The sequence below is a fragment of the Hemitrygon akajei genome, unplaced genomic scaffold, assembly GCF_048418815.1.
Source record: "Hemitrygon akajei unplaced genomic scaffold, sHemAka1.3 Scf000069, whole genome shotgun sequence".
Classification (NCBI taxonomy): Eukaryota; Metazoa; Chordata; class Chondrichthyes; order Myliobatiformes; family Dasyatidae; genus Hemitrygon; species Hemitrygon akajei.
In genome coordinates, this window is record NW_027331955.1 from 2,451,033 (window position 1) to 2,471,691 (window position 20,659).

The following is a 20,659-nucleotide window of genomic DNA, read 5'->3' on the forward strand; positions in this document are numbered from 1 at the left end:
CATCCTTAATTTAGCATGTCTGGAGTGGAGGATCACACAGCACGGAAACAGGCCTTTGGCCGGCCATACCTGTTCTGACCATCCACTCACTGTCTACACTGGTCCCATTTATCAGCACTTGGATCATACCCGACTGTATCTCGGCAGTTTCAATGCTCATCCTGTTCGTAAATGTTGTGAAGGGACCTGCCTCCACCACCACCTCGGGCAGTGTGATCCAGATTTCAGCTACCGTCTGAGTGACAAATCTCTTCCTCAGATCCCTCTAAACCTCTTCATCCTCTGCTTAAATCCATGCCCTCTGATCTGTGACACCTCTGTCCCAGGATCATGGCCGATATGGGCATCAGTGAAGCCTTTGATAAGGTTCACATGGTAAGTTGCTGTGGAAAGTCAGATCACACGGGATCCAGGGAGAGCTGGCTCATTGGATGCACAGTTGTCTTGATGGTAGGAAGCAGAGAGTGATGGTGGGAGGCTGTTTATTGGACTCGAGGCCCGGGCCTAGTGAGGTTCCCCAGGGTTACAACCATGTCTCTCATTATTTATTGATATTTAATGATATTTGCATTTGCACAGTTGAATTCGATGCTTCACTTGATCTTTCATTGATCCTGTTACTATTCTATAGATTTGCTAAGTGTTCCTGTAGGGAAAAACAATCTCAGGGTTGTATGTGGTGACATATATGTACTCTGATAATAAAATTTACTTTGAACATCAAACATTGCTACTTGTCATCTAGATCAATAATTTGATTAAGAATGTACAGGGTATGGAGAGTAGGTTTGCAGCAAGTTCAAACAATTAGTTTTTCTGAAAGATATTATGTATAAACACTCCACTCTGTTTCCCTCTCCACACTCGACCACCCCTCACATTACTGTCTTCCTTCTCTGCCTCGTCCTCCCTCTCACCCTAACATTGGACATATGTTCAGGGTGCAAGTGAATTATTTTCGGGGAATCGGAAGGGGAATACTTCACTCTGAGGTTGGTGAGAGTGTGGAATGAGCTGCCAGTGGAAGTGGAGGATGTGGGTTTGATTTAGACACTAAAGAGGAATTTGGGTGAGGACGTGGATGGGAGGTGTATGGCGGCTCTGGTGCAGGTAGCTGCAACTAGGCAGTAACAAAAAAAACAGGTCGGCATTGACTGGAAGGGCCGAAGGGCCTGTTATATTGCTGCTGCTCTCTTTGACTCTAGTAATATAGTGATTTGTAACTTCCACATCAGTGCTTTGCTGTTTATGACTGAACCCAGACATTTACCCAAACAACAATTGTAAGACTCTTGGCTGGCTACAGAAAGCATTTACAAGCTGTGTTTCTTGCCAAAGGGGTTGTTACTAAGTACCGACCATGCAGGGCACCCAAACTTTTGCTTTGGGCCCTTTTCCTTTTTTGTTATTTTGAAACTGTAAAAGATGGAAATTAAAATGTAATCTTGTTTAAAATATTAAAGAAATGTGTCATCTTTGACTTTATGCCTTTTGGAAATCAGGTCATCTTTTACTTGCTGAGCTATTCACAGTAACAGAAATTTTGACCAGGGGTGCCCAAACCTTTGCAATCCACTGCTGGACTAAATGTGTAAATGTAGGACGGGACTACCTTGAAAAATAAATGTGCTAGGTTTTCCAAAATTGACTCCTTCCATCTGAGGCCACGAATATATCAATCACCCCTCGTATATATTTTCATCAAAAATGAAGAGGATTCAGCACTCAATGTGTGTATATGCAATCGTGATGAGAAATACAGACCAGAACACGTACATGAGAGGCCAACTCAGAAAAATGAATCACCACTCTGGAAGAAAACATTAACCAGTGGAATGAGTATGACCCTCCATGGGAGACATCCCAACGATCTGAGCTGATGAGATGGTGACAAATGAGCCCTGAATAAGGACGTTCACTCCCAATGTCATTCTTCCTCAGCCAGAGATTTGAGGGGCGAAGAACATCTCAGACAGAACTGCGGTCAGCTCGACTTCTTCAGTCTGCAGGAAATTCAAGGGAAACCTCTTCTTCCAGTGTGATGACAATTTGGAACCCATCACCACAGGGAGAGTGAGAGGTGAGCAACAGGGGAGGATTTGAAAGATCTGTTGTGGAAGAGAATCAGGTCCAGCCGGCCTGAGTTGACTACTGTACACTAGGTGTGTTATAAATTCACTAAGTACCAGAGACAGTGTTTAAAATAGGACTGATTCATTTGTCACAGATCTAGTCCCATTAAAGGTGAATATGCAGCAGATGAAACTCCTCCCATGCCCGGTGACCAGGGTGCAGACCTGGGTGTGGTCAGCAGCAGCAATAGTTGCAGAGTTCAACACCTACAGAGTTTAGCACTGACAGACATTCTCAAAGTTGCATTCAGCAACAGTGATGGACAAATATCCAGCATGCAGCTCATTGAAACTTCCTCCCCAGTGTGAACCCGGTAGTGTGTCACAAGTGTAACGCACTGTAAGGTTTCACTGCTGATGCAGTGGACTCTCTGCAATGTTTCACTGCTGAGGTAATGGCTTCTCTGCAGCAGCAGTGTTTAGGGTAAGACTAGAAATAACAGGGTTTTGGAGTGTGGGACTATCCAATGACAGAAGTGTTCTTTCTTGTGAGTCAGGAGGAGAGATTTTCATGGTCTTTTGCTGGGGAGAGATGAGAAGAAGAGAGAGTGGGCCCTTTTTCTTTCTTTTTCATTACTTCACTAACCATCTAGTCAAAGTAAGAATCATACATCTCAGTCGTTTAATCACATATTGTGTATCGTTTGTTACTGTGGGGGTACTGATTTGTAACAGGGGACACATCACACAGCATACACCTAAACAAGATTTCTTAAGTTTGGTCGGGCTGGGGGGTTATCACCCCCTATATTTAGCTGCTAGCCGAAGCAAGAGTTGCATAGGGTTAGATTACTGAGTGAATCGCTTCCAAAATACACAGCAGGTGAACGGTCTCTCCCCAGTGTGAACTCAGTCATGCACATTAGGTTGATTTCACAGAGAGAATCTCTTCCCAAAGTCTGAGCATCAGATCGGCCTCTCCCCAGTGTGAACTCATTGGTGTCTCTGTAGTTGAGATGTCCGAGTGAATCCCTTCCACACACTGAAGCCTGAATTATGCTTCACCGTACGGTCCGCATAGCTGCGTATCTGATGCGGCACCCTAGGCCATACCATACGCCGTAGCCTAAAGAACACCTTACGAAAATGTAACTGTGCGTCACAGACCGTGAGAACTGTGATCGGTCTGCTTGGTAGCAGCACATTTCCTCCTAGGGATTTCCTGTTGCTTCGAAGTTGGAAGATGGACCAAATCGAGGAGAGGTTACGTGAGGAAGTCAGAAAATATCTACATTTGTACGACTCTCCACTGGTATACTATAAAGACTTGCAAATGGCATGAAATTCGTGTAAAGATATTTCCACAAACATCGGTTTGGACGTCGCGGACTGCACAAAGAAATAGAAAAGCTTCTCTTTTCTGCGCTGCAGTAATTTCAATAAAAGTAACTCTTGTTCAACATCAATTAGCTTCAACTCCAACAAGATTAACTCAGCAGTCGCCATCGTTCCCAACTCCACATGAGTCAATTCAATACAGTGACATAGAACCCCAACACCAACTGGCGCTTTGCCAGAGCAACGCAGACACACGAACTCACAAGTAAAAATGCACACAACGGTGTAGGCCACTTGCATGGGCTACTGTGTATGCTACACTGTAGCGTCTACGCAGAGGTATAATTCAGGCTTGAGTCTGTGAACGGCCTCTCCCCAGTGTGAACTGACCAGTGTGCTTGCAGGTGGTATGACTGAGTGAATCCCTTCCCACAGTCTGAGCAGGTGAATGGCCTCTCCCCGGTGTGAACTCGCTGATGTACCTTCAGTTTAGATGACAAAGTGAATCCCTTCCCACAATCTAAGCAGGTGAATGGTCGTTCCCCAGTGTGAACTCTCTGATGTACCTTCACTTGAGATAACTGAGTAAATCTTTTCCCACAGTCTGAACAGCTGAATGGCCTCTCTCCAGTGTGAATTCGCTGATGTACCTTCAGTTGAGATGACCGAGTGAATCCCTTACCACAGTCTGAACAGGTGAATGGCCGCTCCCCTGTGTGAACTCGCTGGTGTGCCAATAGGTGGGATGACTGAGTGAATCCTTTCCCACAGTCTGAGCATGTGAATGGCCGCTCCCCTGTGTGAGCTCGCTGATGAACCATTAGGTGAGATGACCGAGTGAATCCCTTCCCACAGTCTGAGCATCTGAACGGCCGTTCCCCAGTGTGAACTCTCTGATGTACCTTCAGGTCAGGTGAACAAGTGAATCCCTTCCCACAGACAGAGCAGATGAACGGCCTCTCTCCAGTGTGTACTCTCTGATGTACCTTCAGTTTAGATGACAGAGTGAATCCCTTCCCACAGTCCGAGCAGGTGAACGGCCTCTCCCCAGTGTGAACTCGCTGGTGAGCCATTAGGGTGGATGACTGAGTGAATCCCTTCCCACAGTCTGAGCATGTGAATGGCCACGCCCCAGTGTGAACTGACTGATGTCTCAGTAGCTGTGATGACAAAGTGAATCCCTCCCCACAGTATGAGCAGGTAAACGGCCTATCCCCAGTGTGAACTGACCTGTGTGCTTGTAGGTGGGCTGACTGAGTGAATCCCTTCCCACAATCTGAGCAGGTGAACAGCCTCTCTCCAGTGTGAACTCGCTGATGTACCTTCAGTTTAGATGAGCAAGTGAATCCCTTCCCACAGTCTGAGCAGGTGAACGGCCTCTCCCCAGTGTGAACTCGCTGATGTACCTTCAGTTCAGATGAACGAGTGAATCCCTTCCCACAGTCTGAGCAAGTGAACGGCCTCTCTCCAGTGTGAATTCTTTGATGTACTTTCAGTTGGTATGAGCAAGTGAATCCTTTTCCACAGTATGAGCAGGGAAACGGTCTCTCCCTAGTGTGAACTCTCTGATGTAGCTTCAGTTTAGATGACTTAGTGAATCCCTTCCCACAGTCCAAACAAGTGAACAGCCACTCCTCAGTGTGGACTTGCTGGTGAACCATTTGGTCGGATGACCGAGTGAAACCTTCCCTACAAATTCAGCAAATGACCAGCCTCTGCCCCAGTGTGAACTAACTGGTGTGTCCACAGGTGGGAAGACCAACTGAATCCCTTCTCACACACAGAACAGGTGGATGGCCTTGTCCCAGTGTGAACTTATTGATGTCCCTTCAGTTGAAATGTCCATCTGAATCCATTCCCACTGTCCTACCCGTTTAAAATGACAGGTGTGCCAGTCGGTCAGATGATAGAGTGAATCCCTCTCCACAGTCTGAGCAGGAATGCTGATCGAGTGAATCGCTTGCTCCACTTCTTAAATATCTGGACAGAGACAGCAAAACTGGTGTGTTGTGTTTTTGATTTCCGGAGAGAAATTCCTTGTGATTTGTAACCTGTAAAAAGATTTACAAAATCCATCAGTGGGTGTAGGACAAAATTTCAGATTATATCACTTGAGTTGTCAAGCTGTGAACTGACATCACACAGTTACAGTGAGGTTCAACACAAGTTGGAGAGAGAAATCATCATCTAACTGGGCACAGTGCTGGCATCTGGAATGACCATCAAACTCTCTGATGCTCTTCCTGTCTCTATAAGAATGGAGCATTTCTGCCATCTGTGACCTGGCTCAGTTTGACTCTCTCCATTGGTATTATCCCTGTTCCCACTGAGCTGCATGGGTTCCTGGCCCCACAGTAACTGAAGCACTCTCACCGAAAAAGCCAGCAGTGCATTCCACACACCCACCACTCTCTGTGTAAAAAACTTACCCCTGACATCTCCTCGGTATCTATTTCCAAGCACCTTAAAACTCTGCTCCCTCGTGTTAGACATTTCAGCCCTGGGAAAACAAACCTCTGGCTGTGCACACGATCAATGCCCCTCATCATCTTATACACATAAAAAAGGCTCTAAACATAAACAAGGAAATTACAAATTGCTTTGAGGATTTGTTGGAAGTATACAAGATGATGAGGGAGAACATTGGGTAAATAAATGCAAGCAGCTTTTTCCGCTGAGGTTGGCTGGGATGACAACCAGAGGTCAGGGGTAAGTGGGGAAGGTGAATATTTAATGGGAACATGTGGAAAAGCTCTTTACTGAAATGGTTGTGAGAGTGTGGATTGTGATGCCAGCACAACTGGTGAATATGAGCTCGGTTTCACCATTTAAAAGAAGTTTGGATGGGAGCCTGGATGGTAGGCGTATGGATTTGTGTAAAAATGGCCCAAAGGATATCGGGGACCAAATTCACCACAACCACAAACTGTTCCTGCTGCTACCATCCAGGAAACGGTACCACAGCAAAAGGACCAAAAGGCTCCGGGACATCATCTTCCACCAGGCCATCAGACTGAATAATTGATTTCTGTTTTCTTGACTGTCCTATATACAAACTAAATATCATAAGTTAATTTAAATTACACATTGCACATTTAGACAGTAATGTAAATATTTCTACTCCTCATCTATATGAAGGATATTTGTAATAAAGTCAATTCAATTCAATTCACCCTCTCCACTATCTGTTCTGTCAATCTAGCTCCCATTCCCCCTACAACTTATTTAAACCACATCAACCCCCCCCCCCCCACACTACCTCCAGCAAGCCTTATCACTAGGATATTAGTTGCCTCTTGGTCTGTTCCCCTAACTAACAAATCTCCTATCACCCCTTTGACTTTCCTCTGTCAGGCAATTACCCCCAACAGTGTCTAAAGTGGTCCACCTGCTGTTGTGCGGGATAGCAACAAAGTACTCTGCGATGGCTATTTAACCTCATTCACCTGCCTGACTCTCACACAGTTTCCTGTGTCCTGCACCTTGGGTGTAACTCACCTCTCTTCATGTCATATCTATCACCCCCTCCAACTGCTGGATGATCTGCAATTCACCCATTTCAAGATCCAACTCCTTAAAGTGCAGGATTACAAGCTGCAGCTGGATGTACATCTTGTAGGTGAGGGCATCAGGGACACTTGAGCTCTCCCCTCCTTCCCTCCAATATCCCCTCTAATTTGTAATAACTGATGTGCAGATAAATCTTGCACTGTGCATTTTTTTTACCCAGTGACAAGATGTGCACAGTGAATTTTATATAGAGAGGTATTCATTTTCACAGCTAGCAAATCACTGTCAATAGGAACTTTGATCTCCTCTGGGTTTGATCCAGTTCATCTGCACTCTCACACAACCTATGTACCAGGCCTGGAACGGGTAATGAAGGATTTTCTCACCAAAGCTTTTGCACATTGTCCATATGTGATTTGCTTGCTAAATTATGCTTTGAAAAGTCAGATTTCCAAATAGCACTCCATTTCTTCCCACTTGCAAATTCTCCAGCAACTTTAGCATCACCACAATGCACACAGGTAACACCAGTTTCTGTATTGTACATAAATATTTCCCCTGAAGTCTCCCCCAAGTGACTAACGGTGGTGAACTCAGTGATGGCAATGCCAATGAATATGAAGGCAGTAGTCTGTCTCATTGGAGTCTGGCACATTTGTGATGTGAAAGCTACTTGTTGCTCAGGACAAAGGTGTTTGATATCATTATGTACCCAGAGAGAATGGGACAAAACATGTCCTCACCGGTAGAAAAGTCCAGAGCAAGAACACACACAAAATGCTGTAGGAACTCAGCAGACCAGGCAGGATCTATGGAAACGTGTACTAAAGCTGAGTTCATCCAGCAATTTGTGTTGCTTGGATTTCCAGCATCTGCAGATGTTCTCTTGTTTGTGATTGGAGATAGAACAAAGGTGATTTTCTCAACTGGTGATATAAAAAATTTTGTTCCCTTTCTCCGAGTTCCTAATACTTGCATTTAGATAGCTGGAGCTCAGCTCTGTCTGAGAGATCTATCGGTTCCCATTCCCTCATCGGCCGGAAGCTCCCCGGGGCCCATGTACGGATCGTGGGGCTGAGAGAGAGGGGAGAGAGCAGGAGTGTCCCGGGATTGCGGGTCACGGTGTCCGGATTTCACAGGAATCGTCCCTCAGTCGCTGTTTAAGATAAAAAACACAGAGAATCGATCTTACCCGCAGACGGTATTTCCAAGGCCTTGTGCACCGTGCGCATGCGTAATACTTGGTGACGTCATCGGCCCTGACGCCTGCGCATCTGTTCGGTGCTTCAGCGCCAGCGAAATTTTAAACGCACCGCCTTATGGGTAATCACGGTGCCATTAAATATTTCTGCAGGCTCTGGTTCAATATTCATACCTCATTTTTTTCGTGTGTGTATTGAAAAATCTGCAGCTGTTTTAACGCAGAAAGCTCCCATAAACAATATACTCAATATCAACGTGTATCCAATGCCAAAGTAAAATGCAGATATAAAACACAGGAGATTCTGCAGTTGCTGGGAATACAGAGACGCACACACTCAAAATGCTACATTTTCGAGTGGATTTACAAACCTCTCCTCTCACTCACTTATTCCGTGGATTACTGAACTTTTCCACTTTACCATCTTACGACTTTAAGCATTGTTTCCCAAGCTTGATAGTTTGGGAGCTATATATACGCACAACACTGTTAACTTCAGTTAATTTCGTTTAATCTTTTATATTTGGAGTAGATACAGATAAAGATAGTGGTTTTCACATCGAAACCAGACTCCATTAGTGATCTATTGCTGCTGGTACGTAACAATTGCAACAACCCAGCTGTCTGAGGCACAGTCCTTTAAAATTGGTGAAAATGACCCAAAACGTTGAAAAGAGCGGGGAAGAAGGAGTTTAACCACCTTAGTTCGGAGCCCTGGGGAACGTCACAACCACAGTGAGCTCATCGTCTTATTCAGCCCGGAGAAAATCATGCAGGGAATTCATGCAGGTGCATAAGATGATGAGAGGCATTGGTCGTGTGGATAGTCAGAGGCTTTTTCCCAGGGCTGAAACGGCTAACACGAGGGGGAATAGGGTTAAGCTGTTTGTAAGTAGGTACAGAGAAGATGTCAGAGCTATGGCTTTTAAGCAAAGAGTGCTGTGTGTGTGGAAAGCATTGCCGGCGACGGTGGTAGAGGCGGATACAATAGGGTCTTTTAAGAGACTCTTAGATAGGTACATGTAGCTTAGGAAAATAGGGGGCTATGCGGTAGGGTAATTCTAAGCTATTTCTAGAGTAAGTTACATGGTCGGCACAACATTGTGGGCCAAAGGGTCTGTAATGTGTTGTAGATTTCTATGGTTCTATGAATTTCAAGGGAAATCTCCTATCCCACGGAGTGGTGACTAGTTGCAACCTGTCATCTCAGGGAGAGTCAGAGGGGAACGGCAGGGATAGATTTTGATATTCTGATATGGAACAGAAACATGGGCCAGGACCAGAATGGCCGAGTGGCCTCTATAGTATACACAGTGAGTGTGGTAGAGACAGTAAGTGCCTGACACACGGGATTTGATACAGACTGATTTATCTTTCACAGATCCACAATATTAAACACCAGTCTAGTTTCAGGCTAACATCAGCAGAACAGACTCCTCCAATGCTCAGTGACCAGGGTTCAGTCCTGGGTGCGATGAGCAGCCGCAAGAACTGCAGAATCTGACAGTAACAGTCCCTCATGAACCTGCAGCTGCCTTCAGTCACCGTGATGGTTAAACATTTAACACGCAGCTGATTTGAACTTCCTCCCTGATGTGAAGTTGCTGGTGTTGCAGCAGCTGGGATGATTGAGTAAAACTCTTTCCTCACTCCGGACAGAAATGTGGCCTCTATTTATTGTGAACTCACCGGGGCATCACAAGGTGGGTTAACTGAATGAGTCTCTTCGCACACACGGAGCAGGTGAACGGCCGCATCCCAGTGCGAAGCTGTTGGTGTATCTGCGATGGCCGGATGAACCCCTTCCGAAATGAGAGTCAGTGAATGACGTCACGGTGCTATAACGTCATGGCAATGTATCCAATCAGATCACGGACATGGACACGTGTTCGAGCTCTCCTTGCAGCGAGTGAGGCGCTGTCTTCTCCAGCATCTCCGCCTCCACATTAAAGGATCGGCGGCATTCAAGCGCTGGTGAACTGACAGATACAGCGGAACTAACGAGCTGATGTGTTTGTGATTCCCATACACAGATCCTTTGACTTTTCTACACTGTTAAAAGTTTACAAAGCTTGTCAGTGAATGAAGGACAACATTTCATTTTTCAAAATGTTCTTGAGACGAGCGGGGTAATTTAGTGAAGGTTTATAACCTTTGTTATATAACTCAGCCATGACTTTTTTTTAATACTTAAAACGTTCATTTAATACCCCGGGCAAATAATCAACGACCAGCCTTATCTTATCATCTTCAAAGTTAATCATACCTAACCGACGAGATGGCGAATTATAGTAACCTTTCTTTCCAAGAAACGCAATGATCACAGGTGGAGGTTTCTGCTGAGAAGAGGATTTGAACACTGGGTCTCGGTGTACCCGGTCTATTCTAGGCGGAGTCTCCAAAACGTCAGAAAACATACGAGCCAACAGCTTTGCAAAAAATTCTGAAGGTCGATTGCCTTCGACCAACTCAGGAAGACCCAAAATTCGTATATTGTTCCTTCTTGATCTATTCTCAAGGCAACAATCTTTCTTCTTAGAGATTCAACGATTTTCGATTGTTTATCTCCGAACTTCCCCAACTCATCCGTCTTAGTATCGAGTCTCGTTAAAGCATCTTCATGTTCCTGAATCTGAGTAGTCTGTTCCTGCAAAGTGTTTTGAATAGTCTGCAGCAGAATCTCAATTCGTTTAAGCTCTGTGGTAACCTTTAAACACACATCCGAATGTGGTTCAGACGTTTCGCTCTGAGCTTCCGAATTAGCTCCGCAATAGCTTCCACAGTCACAGAAGGATCCTCTTCTTTTTTCCAGAAGTTTTAGCACGAGACATCAACGCAGATTGGATTCAGTAACTTAAAAAGAACGAAGCTGTTCGACAAACACGTCTACTCCATGCAATGCCATGAGGGGAAGGACAACATTTCAACTCAGGTAATTTTAGTCCCCATAGTGCCTTCTGATAAAAACACTGTCACAGCTCCAAACAATTTGGAGAAATAATACTTCATCTTCAAACTGACCGCAGTTCCGGCATCAGGCACAATATCAAACTCTCTGCTTCCCTCTCTGTATCAAAATGGATCATTCCTCCCCTTCATCAGTCTGTGACTTGGCTCAGTTTGTCTGTCTCTTTCGCATTCTGAGCATGCTCCACACACCGACTGAGATCACATTTTATTTACACGGCTGTGATAGAGACTTTCTGATTATTATGTCCCTCCTAGCATTTGACGGTGGTAAATTCAGAGTCAGCAATGCTGTTGAACATTGGGAGTAGGTGATTAGGGTTTTTCGTTGGAGATCGATAAACTGCCGGTAGTGTGTGGCTGGATGAGTGGGTCGTTTTCAGACTGGAAGGAGGTAGCGTTTGGAGTACCCCAGAGATCAGTCCCTGACCACAGTTGTTCACAGTTTAATGTCCTGGCGGAGGCAGCGAGATATAAGGTGCCCCAGTCAGCTGCTGACGCAGAAAGAGTGGAGTTGGGGGAGGCTATTCACATGCAATTTCGTAGCTTTGCAATCAGTACATAGTGCACTGTGGGGCTGCAGTGGCGGGTTCCAATCTGCTAATTAGATTTGCTGAACAGTGTCGATGATCAGAGGGATCGCAGACTCCAAGGAGGCGGGGCATTGACGTCAGTCACAGGCTGACAGCGCTGACTGTGGACTGAACCATAAGAGAGAGAGCGATCTGCAGACAGGCAGTCGGCCAGTCTAAGGAGAGAGAGAGAGAGAGAGACTGGAAAAGCTGATCGCTTCAGTTAGTCGCAGCTGAGGCTTGAAACTCTCCTATGCCCACAAGAGTGGGTTGATCATCGGTACACGGATCCACAACAAATGTGTGTGGCTGTCACTTAGTATAATCCATAGGAGTGGATTTTGGAATATCTTGTGTTAACCCTTGCCTGGGTATGTTGTGTGGTAACCCCTGGAAGACGGTATTCCTGTGACAGGTCATTTTCGCTGATAACTCGTATGTGGACGGATTCAACGGATAAGAACTTCGACGACGGTATTTTGAAGTAACGGCCGTTTCTCTACGTTTCACCCTGGATTACAAATATCTCTTTCCCGTCATTTATTCCGTGGATTACTGAACTATCCTACTTTACCACCTCAAGACTCTGAGATTTATTCCCTCAGGGTGGATAGTCTGGGAGTTATATTTACACATATAGGCACTTAGATAGATAGATAGATAGATAGATAGATAGATAGATAGATAGATAGATAGATAGATAGATAGATAGATAGATAGATAGATACTTTATTCATCCCCATGGGGAAATTCAACATTTTTTTTCCCAATGTCCCATAGCTAACTCGTCTAACAGTGTAAACTTTCCTTTACTTCGTTAAGTTACTATATGACAAGTAGATACTCATAAAGAAAGTGGTTTTAACATCAAAACCAGACTCCAGTGTGAATTCTATTGTTGTTGGTTCGTTTCTAAAACGTCACAGTTCGTAACAACAGTTTTATAAAACTAGTTAGACCACATCTGGAGTGTTTCATGCAGTTCTGGTCGCCCCCATTCTCGGAAGGATGTCGGGGCTTTGGACAGGGCGCAGAAGAGGTTTCCCAGGATACTGCCTGGATTAGAGGGCATGAGCTATAACGAAAGGCTGGACAACAGTTCAGTTCAGAAATGACAACAGTTCAGTTTCCTTCTGTGGTTCCAGAGCAGAAAATCAGTCTGTCTAAAATTTCCACACAATTAAAATGGGAAATTTGTTTATTATCATCACGTACTGAGCTACAGTGAAAATCTTGCCTGACGTACCATCCACACAGATTGATACATTACAACAGTACATTGAGCTGATATACGACAAAACACTCACTGTAACAAAGCATTATGGCTGCAGAGAAAGTGCAGTGCAGATAGACATATGGTGCAGGGTCACGTCGAGTTACATTGTGAGGCCGAGACCATTTTATCATTCATTTGGCTTGTAACTGTAGACAGAAAGCCGCCCTTGAGCTTGTCATTACTAATAACTGCAGGTCTTCTTTTTTTCTCACTTCCTCGTGGCACTAGACGGGAATGTCCATTAAGCCCTTTAATTTTTGAAACTTGTATTGGAGCCTTTATCTATAACACTACGTGAAGCTGAAAATATTTTCGGTATCTCTATGAATGGAACCATACATAAGATTTCTCTTTATGGAGATGATCTTTTGGTTTTTATTTCAAAACTTGAGGAATCAATTCCTAATCTTTTGGAAACACTTAAAGATTTTGGTACATTTTCAGGATATAAACTTAACTTGAATAAAAGCGAATTGTTTCCATTAAATGCCCATGTTAGTATATATGATGATATTCTTTTTAGAATTGTTAATACATTTAGATATTTAGGTATTATAATTACTAAAAAACATAATGATCTCTATAAAGCGAATATAGTTCCTTTAATGGACTCCATGAAGCAGCTATTTTCTAGATGGAATCCACTTACTTTTTCTTTAATAGGTCGTATTCATGCTGTAAAAATGATGATTTTACCTAGATTTTTATATATTTTCGAAAATATACCTATCTTTTTAACTAAAAAAATTCGATCAAATTGACTCTCTTATTTCTTCCTTTATTTGGACCAATAAGAGACCAAGAATTAATAAGTATCAATAACACAAATCTAAAAAAGATGCTGGACTTGCACTTCCTAATTTAAGACTGTATTATTGGGCTGTGAAAATTAGACAATTATGTTTTTGGTTATATTGGCTTGATAGGAACCAAAAATCATTATGAGTTGATTTGGAATTAAAAGCTGTTAAACAATTTTATTTAACTTCAATTTTAGGAGCTCCATTACCTTTACAGCTCTCTAAAATTCCAAATTTAAATCTTTACCCGGTTATTAAACAATCCCTACGGATTTGGGTTCAGTTTCGTTTTTTAAAAAATTTTAAACAATTTAAGTTGTCCAGTTTTTTATATCGAAACTTTTCATTTAAACCTTCAACATCTGACCCAATTTTTCTCCTATGGAAAAATAACGGGATCCATTCTTTTACAGATTTATTTTGTGATTGTCGATTGATGACCTTTGAAGAGTTATTTAACAAATTTTCTCTCGCTCATACACATTTTCAGCAATATGTTCAGATTGGACATTTTTAACAGCAATATTTACCTAAGTTTCCATATTTACAAGAATCTGATTTGTTGGATAACATTTTGAAATCGAATCCCTTAGTGAAAGGTTGCATTAGCAGAATTTATAATTTATTTTTGTTACAAAAGGAGAACCTATCACTAAAGACTAAATAAGATTGGGAGAGAGAACTTAATATGGCCTTTGTTAATGAAGATTGGCTTCGAGTTTTGAAAAACGTAAATTCTTCTTCTGTATGTGCCCACCATCGTTTAATTCAATTTAAAATTGTTCACCGTTATTATTTAACAAAGGAGAGACTATCTAAAATATTTCCTAGTATAGACAAATGCTGTGATAGATGTAAAACTCAATTAGTTCTTTGTCACATATGTTCTTGTCATGTTCTTCATTAAAATCGTTTTGGAAATCTTTATTTTCGACAATTTCTAAAGCTCTGATAATTAATTTACAACCTAATAGATTGACTGTTCTATTTGGAATAGTTTCCATATCATATTCAGGGTATTTCACCTTCAGATGAACATGTAATTGCATTTGTTACACTACTGACAAGAAGGGCTATTTTATTAAAATACAAAGATATTTCTTCCCCTACATTAATTGAATGGTTTTCTCAGGGAATGTTATGTCTTAGTTTGGAAAAACATAGAAGTAGAACTTTTGATCCTCGATTCGAATTTGAAAGAAGATGGGGTTCATTTGCCAAATATTATCATTTAATTTGAATTACTCTGTATGGTTTCCTTCCAAATTTATTTTTTTTATAAATACGAAATGGCGGTTGATGTTTCTTATTTTCATATTTAGATGATGGTCAAATGTGTGTAGTTATTGGATTTTTCCCCCTAGTTAGATGGGGTTCCTTTTTTTCCAAATACTTTTATATATATGTAAATAATTTCCAATTTTATATTTTACGATCAGTTTTTATCAGCTTTATTAATTGCATACATATTAATCTATTGAAGTTTTGTATCATTTTATAGCTGTACAAGATTCTGTACCAATAAAAAAGATTCTAAAAATTTAAAAAAATGAAAACGACTAAACAGTAACTGTAACAAAGCATTATGGCTGCAGAGAAAGTGCATTGCAGATAGACATATGGTGCAGGGTCACGTCGAGTTACATTGTGAGGCCGAGTCCATTTTATCATTCATTTGGTTTATAAACACAGACAGGGAGCCGTCCTTGAGCCGGGTGGTTCGCGCTTTAAGGCTTTTGTATCTCTTCCCCGATGGGGGAGCGGGTTTGCAGCAAGAATGTCCAGGTTGTGAGGATCTTTGAGTACATAGCCTGCTTTTCCGAGGGAGGGGAAGTGTAGGAAGAGTCCATGGAGTGGCGGTTTGTTTCTCTGATGTTCTCTGCTCTCCAAAGTTCTCTGCAGTTCCTTGCAGTCATGGGCAGAGCAGTAGCCATACAAAGGCGTGAAGTATCGACAAGGAGCTCAGAGACCTCGGCCTTCACCCTGCTTTGTGTAGCTGGATCCTGGACTTCCTGTCAGATCGCCGGCAGGTGGTAACAGTGGGCTCCATCTCCTCTGTCTCTCTGACCCTCAGCACATATACCCCACAGGAGTGACACCTTGCCCTCTCCTTTACTCTCTGTGCACCCATGACTTCCATAGCCACCCACAGCTCCAATCTGCTAATTAAATTTGCTGTCTATACTACACTGACTGGCCTAATCTCAAATAATAACGAGGCAGCCGACAGAGAAGAAGTCATCACCCCGACAAGAAAACAACATCTCCCTCATTGTGACAAAAAGACAGGAGCTGGTTGTGGATTACAGGAGGAATGGAGACAGGGACCAAATTCAACATTTCCAAGTCTGTTGTTGACACAAAATGCACATTTTAATATTGATCATGAGACAATGTATTTTATATATTGTTAATGACTGAAATCATATTTACAGATTGTTACTGACAGAGAATCGTATAATTTGTGTTCCGTGTGTTATCTGAATGTACTTGCCTGTGATGCTGCCACAAGTCAGTGTTTCTCTGTACCTGTACCTTCCCGTACTTGTGCACTTGGCAATAAATTCAACAGGACCTGAGAAATCTCAGTGAGATTTGATTAGTGATGATCATCTTAGCAGCTCGGTAGGTGGAATGTATGAGACAGTACACTGTTAAATGCAAAACCCTGAACAGTGTCGATGATCAGAGGGATCTCAGATTCCAAGGAGGCGGGGCAATGACGTCAGTCACAGGCTGACTTCGCTGACTGTGGACTGAACCATAATTGAGAGAGAGCGATCTGCAGACAGGCAGTCAGCCAGTCTAAAGAGAGAGGAGAGAGAGAGAGAGAGAGAGAGAGAGAGAGGGATGAGAGAGAGGAGAGAGAGAGAGAGAGAGAGAGAGAGAGAGACTGGAAAAGCTGATCGCTTCAGTTAGTCACAGCTGAGGCTTGGAACTCTCCTATGCCCACAAGAGTGGGTTGATCATCGGTACACGGATCCACAACGAATGTGTGTGGCTGTCACATCGTATAATCCATAAGAGTGGGTTTTGGAATATCTTGTGTTAACCCTTGCCTGGGTATGTTGTGTGGTAACCCCTGGAAGACGGTATTCCTGTGACAGGTCATTTTCGCTGATAACTCGTATGTGGACGGATTCAACGGATAAGAACTTCGACGACGGTATTTTGAAGTAACGGCCGTTTCTCTACGTTTCACCCTGGATTACAAATATCTCTTTCCCGTCATTTATTCCGTGGATTACTGAACTATCCTACTTTACCACCTCAAGACTCTGAGATTTATTCCCTCAGGGTGGATAGTCTGGGAGTTATATTTACACATATAGGCACTTAGATAGATAGATAGATAGATAGATAGATAGATAGATAGATAGATAGATAGATAGATAGATACTTTATTCATCCCCATGGGGAAATTCAACATTTTTTTTCCCAATGTCCCATAGCTAACTCGTCTAACAGTGTAAACTTTCCTTTACTTCGTTAAGTTACTATATGACAAGTAGATACTCATAAAGAAAGTGGTTTTAACATCAAAACCAGACTCCAGTGTGAATTCTATTGTTGTTGGTTCGTTTCTAAAACGTCACAGTTCGTAACAACAGTTTTATAAAACTAGTTAGACCACATCTGGAGTGTTTCATGCAGTTCTGGTCGCCCCCATTCTCGGAAGGATGTCGGGGCTTTGGACAGGGCGCAGAAGAGGTTTCCCAGGATACTGCCTGGATTAGAGGGCATGAGCTATAACGAAAGGCTGGACAACAGTTCAGTTCAGAAATGACAACAGTTCAGTTTCCTTCTGTGGTTCCAGAGCAGAAAATCAGTCTGTCTAAAATTTCCACACAATTAAAATGGGAAATTTGTTTATTATCATCACGTACTGAGCTACAGTGAAAATCTTGCCTGACGTACCATCCACACAGATTGATACATTACAACAGTACATTGAGCTGATATACGACAAAACACTCACTGTAACAAAGCATTATGGCTGCAGAGAAAGTGCAGTGCAGATAGACATATGGTGCAGGGTCACGTCGAGTTACATTGTGAGGCCGAGACCATTTTATCATTCATTTGGCTTGTAACTGTAGACAGAAAGCCGCCCTTGAGCTTGTCATTACTAATAACTGCAGGTCTTCTTTTTTTCTCACTTCCTCGTGGCACTAGACGGGAATGTCCATTAAGCCCTTTAATTTTTGAAACTTGTATTGGAGCCTTTATCTATAACACTACGTGAAGCTGAAAATATTTTCGGTATCTCTATGAATGGAACCATACATAAGATTTCTCTTTATGGAGATGATCTTTTGGTTTTTATTTCAAAACTTGAGGAATCAATTCCTAATCTTTTGGAAACACTTAAAGATTTTGGTACATTTTCAGGATATAAACTTAACTTGAATAAAAGCGAATTGTTTCCATTAAATGCCCATGTTAGTATATATGATGATATTCTTTTTAGAATTGTTAATACATTTAGATATTTAGGTATTATAATTACTAAAAAACATAATGATCTCTATAAAGCGAATATAGTTCCTTTAATGGACTCCATGAAGCAGCTATTTTCTAGATGGAATCCACTTACTTTTTCTTTAATAGGTCGTATTCATGCTGTAAAAATGATGATTTTACCTAGATTTTTATATATTTTCGAAAATATACCTATCTTTTTAACTAAAAAAATTCGATCAAATTGACTCTCTTATTTCTTCCTTTATTTGGACCAATAAGAGACCAAGAATTAATAAGTATCAATAACACAAATCTAAAAAAGATGCTGGACTTGCACTTCCTAATTTAAGACTGTATTATTGGGCTGTGAAAATTAGACAATTATGTTTTTGGTTATATTGGCTTGATAGGAACCAAAAATCATTATGAGTTGATTTGGAATTAAAAGCTGTTAAACAATTTTATTTAACTTCAATTTTAGGAGCTCCATTACCTTTACAGCTCTCTAAAATTCCAAATTTAAATCTTTACCCGGTTATTAAACAATCCCTACGGATTTGGGTTCAGTTTCGTTTTTTAAAAAATTTTAAACAATTTAAGTTGTCCAGTTTTTTATATCGAAACTTTTCATTTAAACCTTCAACATCTGACCCAATTTTTCTCCTATGGAAAAATAACGGGATCCATTCTTTTACAGATTTATTTTGTGATTGTCGATTGATGACCTTTGAAGAGTTATTTAACAAATTTTCTCTCGCTCATACACATTTTCAGCAATATGTTCAGATTGGACATTTTTAACAGCAATATTTACCTAAGTTTCCATATTTACAAGAATCTGATTTGTTGGATAACATTTTGAAATCGAATCCCTTAGTGAAAGGTTGCATTAGCAGAATTTATAATTTATTTTTGTTACAAAAGGAGAACCTATCACTAAAGACTAAATAAGATTGGGAGAGAGAACTTAATATGGCCTTTGTTAATGAAGATTGGCTTCGAGTTTTGAAAAACGTAAATTCTTCTTCTGTATGTGCCCACCATCGTTTAATTCAATTTAAAATTGTTCACCGTTATTATTTAACAAAGGAGAGACTATCTAAAATATTTCCTAGTATAGACAAATGCTGTGATAGATGTAAAACTCAATTAGTTCTTTGTCACATATGTTCTTGTCATGTTCTTCATTAAAATCGTTTTGGAAATCTTTATTTTCGACAATTTCTAAAGCTCTGATAATTAATTTACAACCTAATAGATTGACTGTTCTATTTGGAATAGTTCCATATCATATTCAGGGTATTTCACCTTCAGATGAACATGTAATTGCATTTGTTACACTACTGACAAGAAGGGCTATTTTATTAAAATACAAAGATATTTCTTCCCCTACATTAATTGAATGGTTTTCTCAGGGAATGTTATGTCTTAGTTTGGAAAAACATAGAAGTAGAACTTTTGATCCTCGATTCGAATTTGAAAGAAGATGGGGTTCATTTGCCAAATATTATCATTTAATTTGAATTACTCTGTATGGTTTCCTTCCAAATTTATTTTTTTTATAAATACGAAATGGCGGTTGATGTTTCTTATTTTCATATTTAGATGATGGTCAAATGTGTGTAGTTATTGGATTTTTCCCCCTAGTTAGATGGGGTTCCTTTTTTTCCAAATACTTTTATATATATGTAAATAATTTCCAATTTTATATTTTACGATCAGTTTTTATCAGCTTTATTAATTGCATACATATTAATCTATTGAAGTTTTGTATCATTTTATAGCTGTACAAGATTCTGTACCAATAAAAAAGATTCTAAAAATTTAAAAAAATGAAAACGACTAAACAGTAACTGTAACAAAGCATTATGGCTGCAGAGAAAGTGCATTGCAGATAGACATATGGTGCAGGGTCACGTCGAGTTACATTGTGAGGCCGAGTCCATTTTATCATTCATTTGGTTTATAAACACAGACAGGGAGCCGTCCTTGAGCCGGGTGGTTCGCGCTTTAAGGCTTTTGTATCTCTTCCCCGATGGGGGAGCGGGTTTGCAGCAAGAATGTCCAGGTTGTGAGGATCTTTGAGTACATAGCCTGCTTTTCCGAGGGAGGGGAAGTGTAGGAAGAGTCCATGGAGTGGCGGTTTGTTTCTCTGATGTTCTCTGCTCTCCAAAGTTCTCTGCAGTTCCTTGCAGTCATGGGCAGAGCAGTAGCCATACAAAGGCGTGAAGTATCGACAAGGAGCTCAGAGACCTCGGCCTTCACCCTGCTTTGTGTAGCTGGATCCTGGACTTCCTGTCAGATCGCCGGCAGGTGGTAACAGTGGGCTCCATCTCCTCTGTCTCTCTGACCCTCAGCACATATACCCCACAGGAGTGACACCTTGCCCTCTCCTTTACTCTCTGTGCACCCATGACTTCCATAGCCACCCACAGCTCCAATCTGCTAATTAAATTTGC

The 20,659-nt window shown here is 41.6% G+C and overlaps 1 protein-coding gene and 1 pseudogene across 1 annotated transcript; one reads left to right on the forward strand and one right to left on the reverse strand.

Annotated features, from left to right (window-relative positions):
- Window positions 1-20,659, forward strand: part of LOC140722087 (uncharacterized) — a 57,172-nt pseudogene that overhangs the window by 13,056 nt on the left and 23,457 nt on the right.
- Window positions 1,411-8,132, reverse strand: LOC140722121 (uncharacterized). Its single transcript, XM_073036923.1, has 2 exons — window positions 8,113-8,132; window positions 1,411-5,461 (listed from the first exon to the last, which is right to left on the reverse strand). Exon 2 carries the CDS (start codon window positions 5,069-5,071, stop codon window positions 3,740-3,742), a length of 1,332 nt encoding a protein of 443 aa, XP_072893024.1. The 5' UTR covers window positions 5,072-5,461; window positions 8,113-8,132; the 3' UTR covers window positions 1,411-3,739.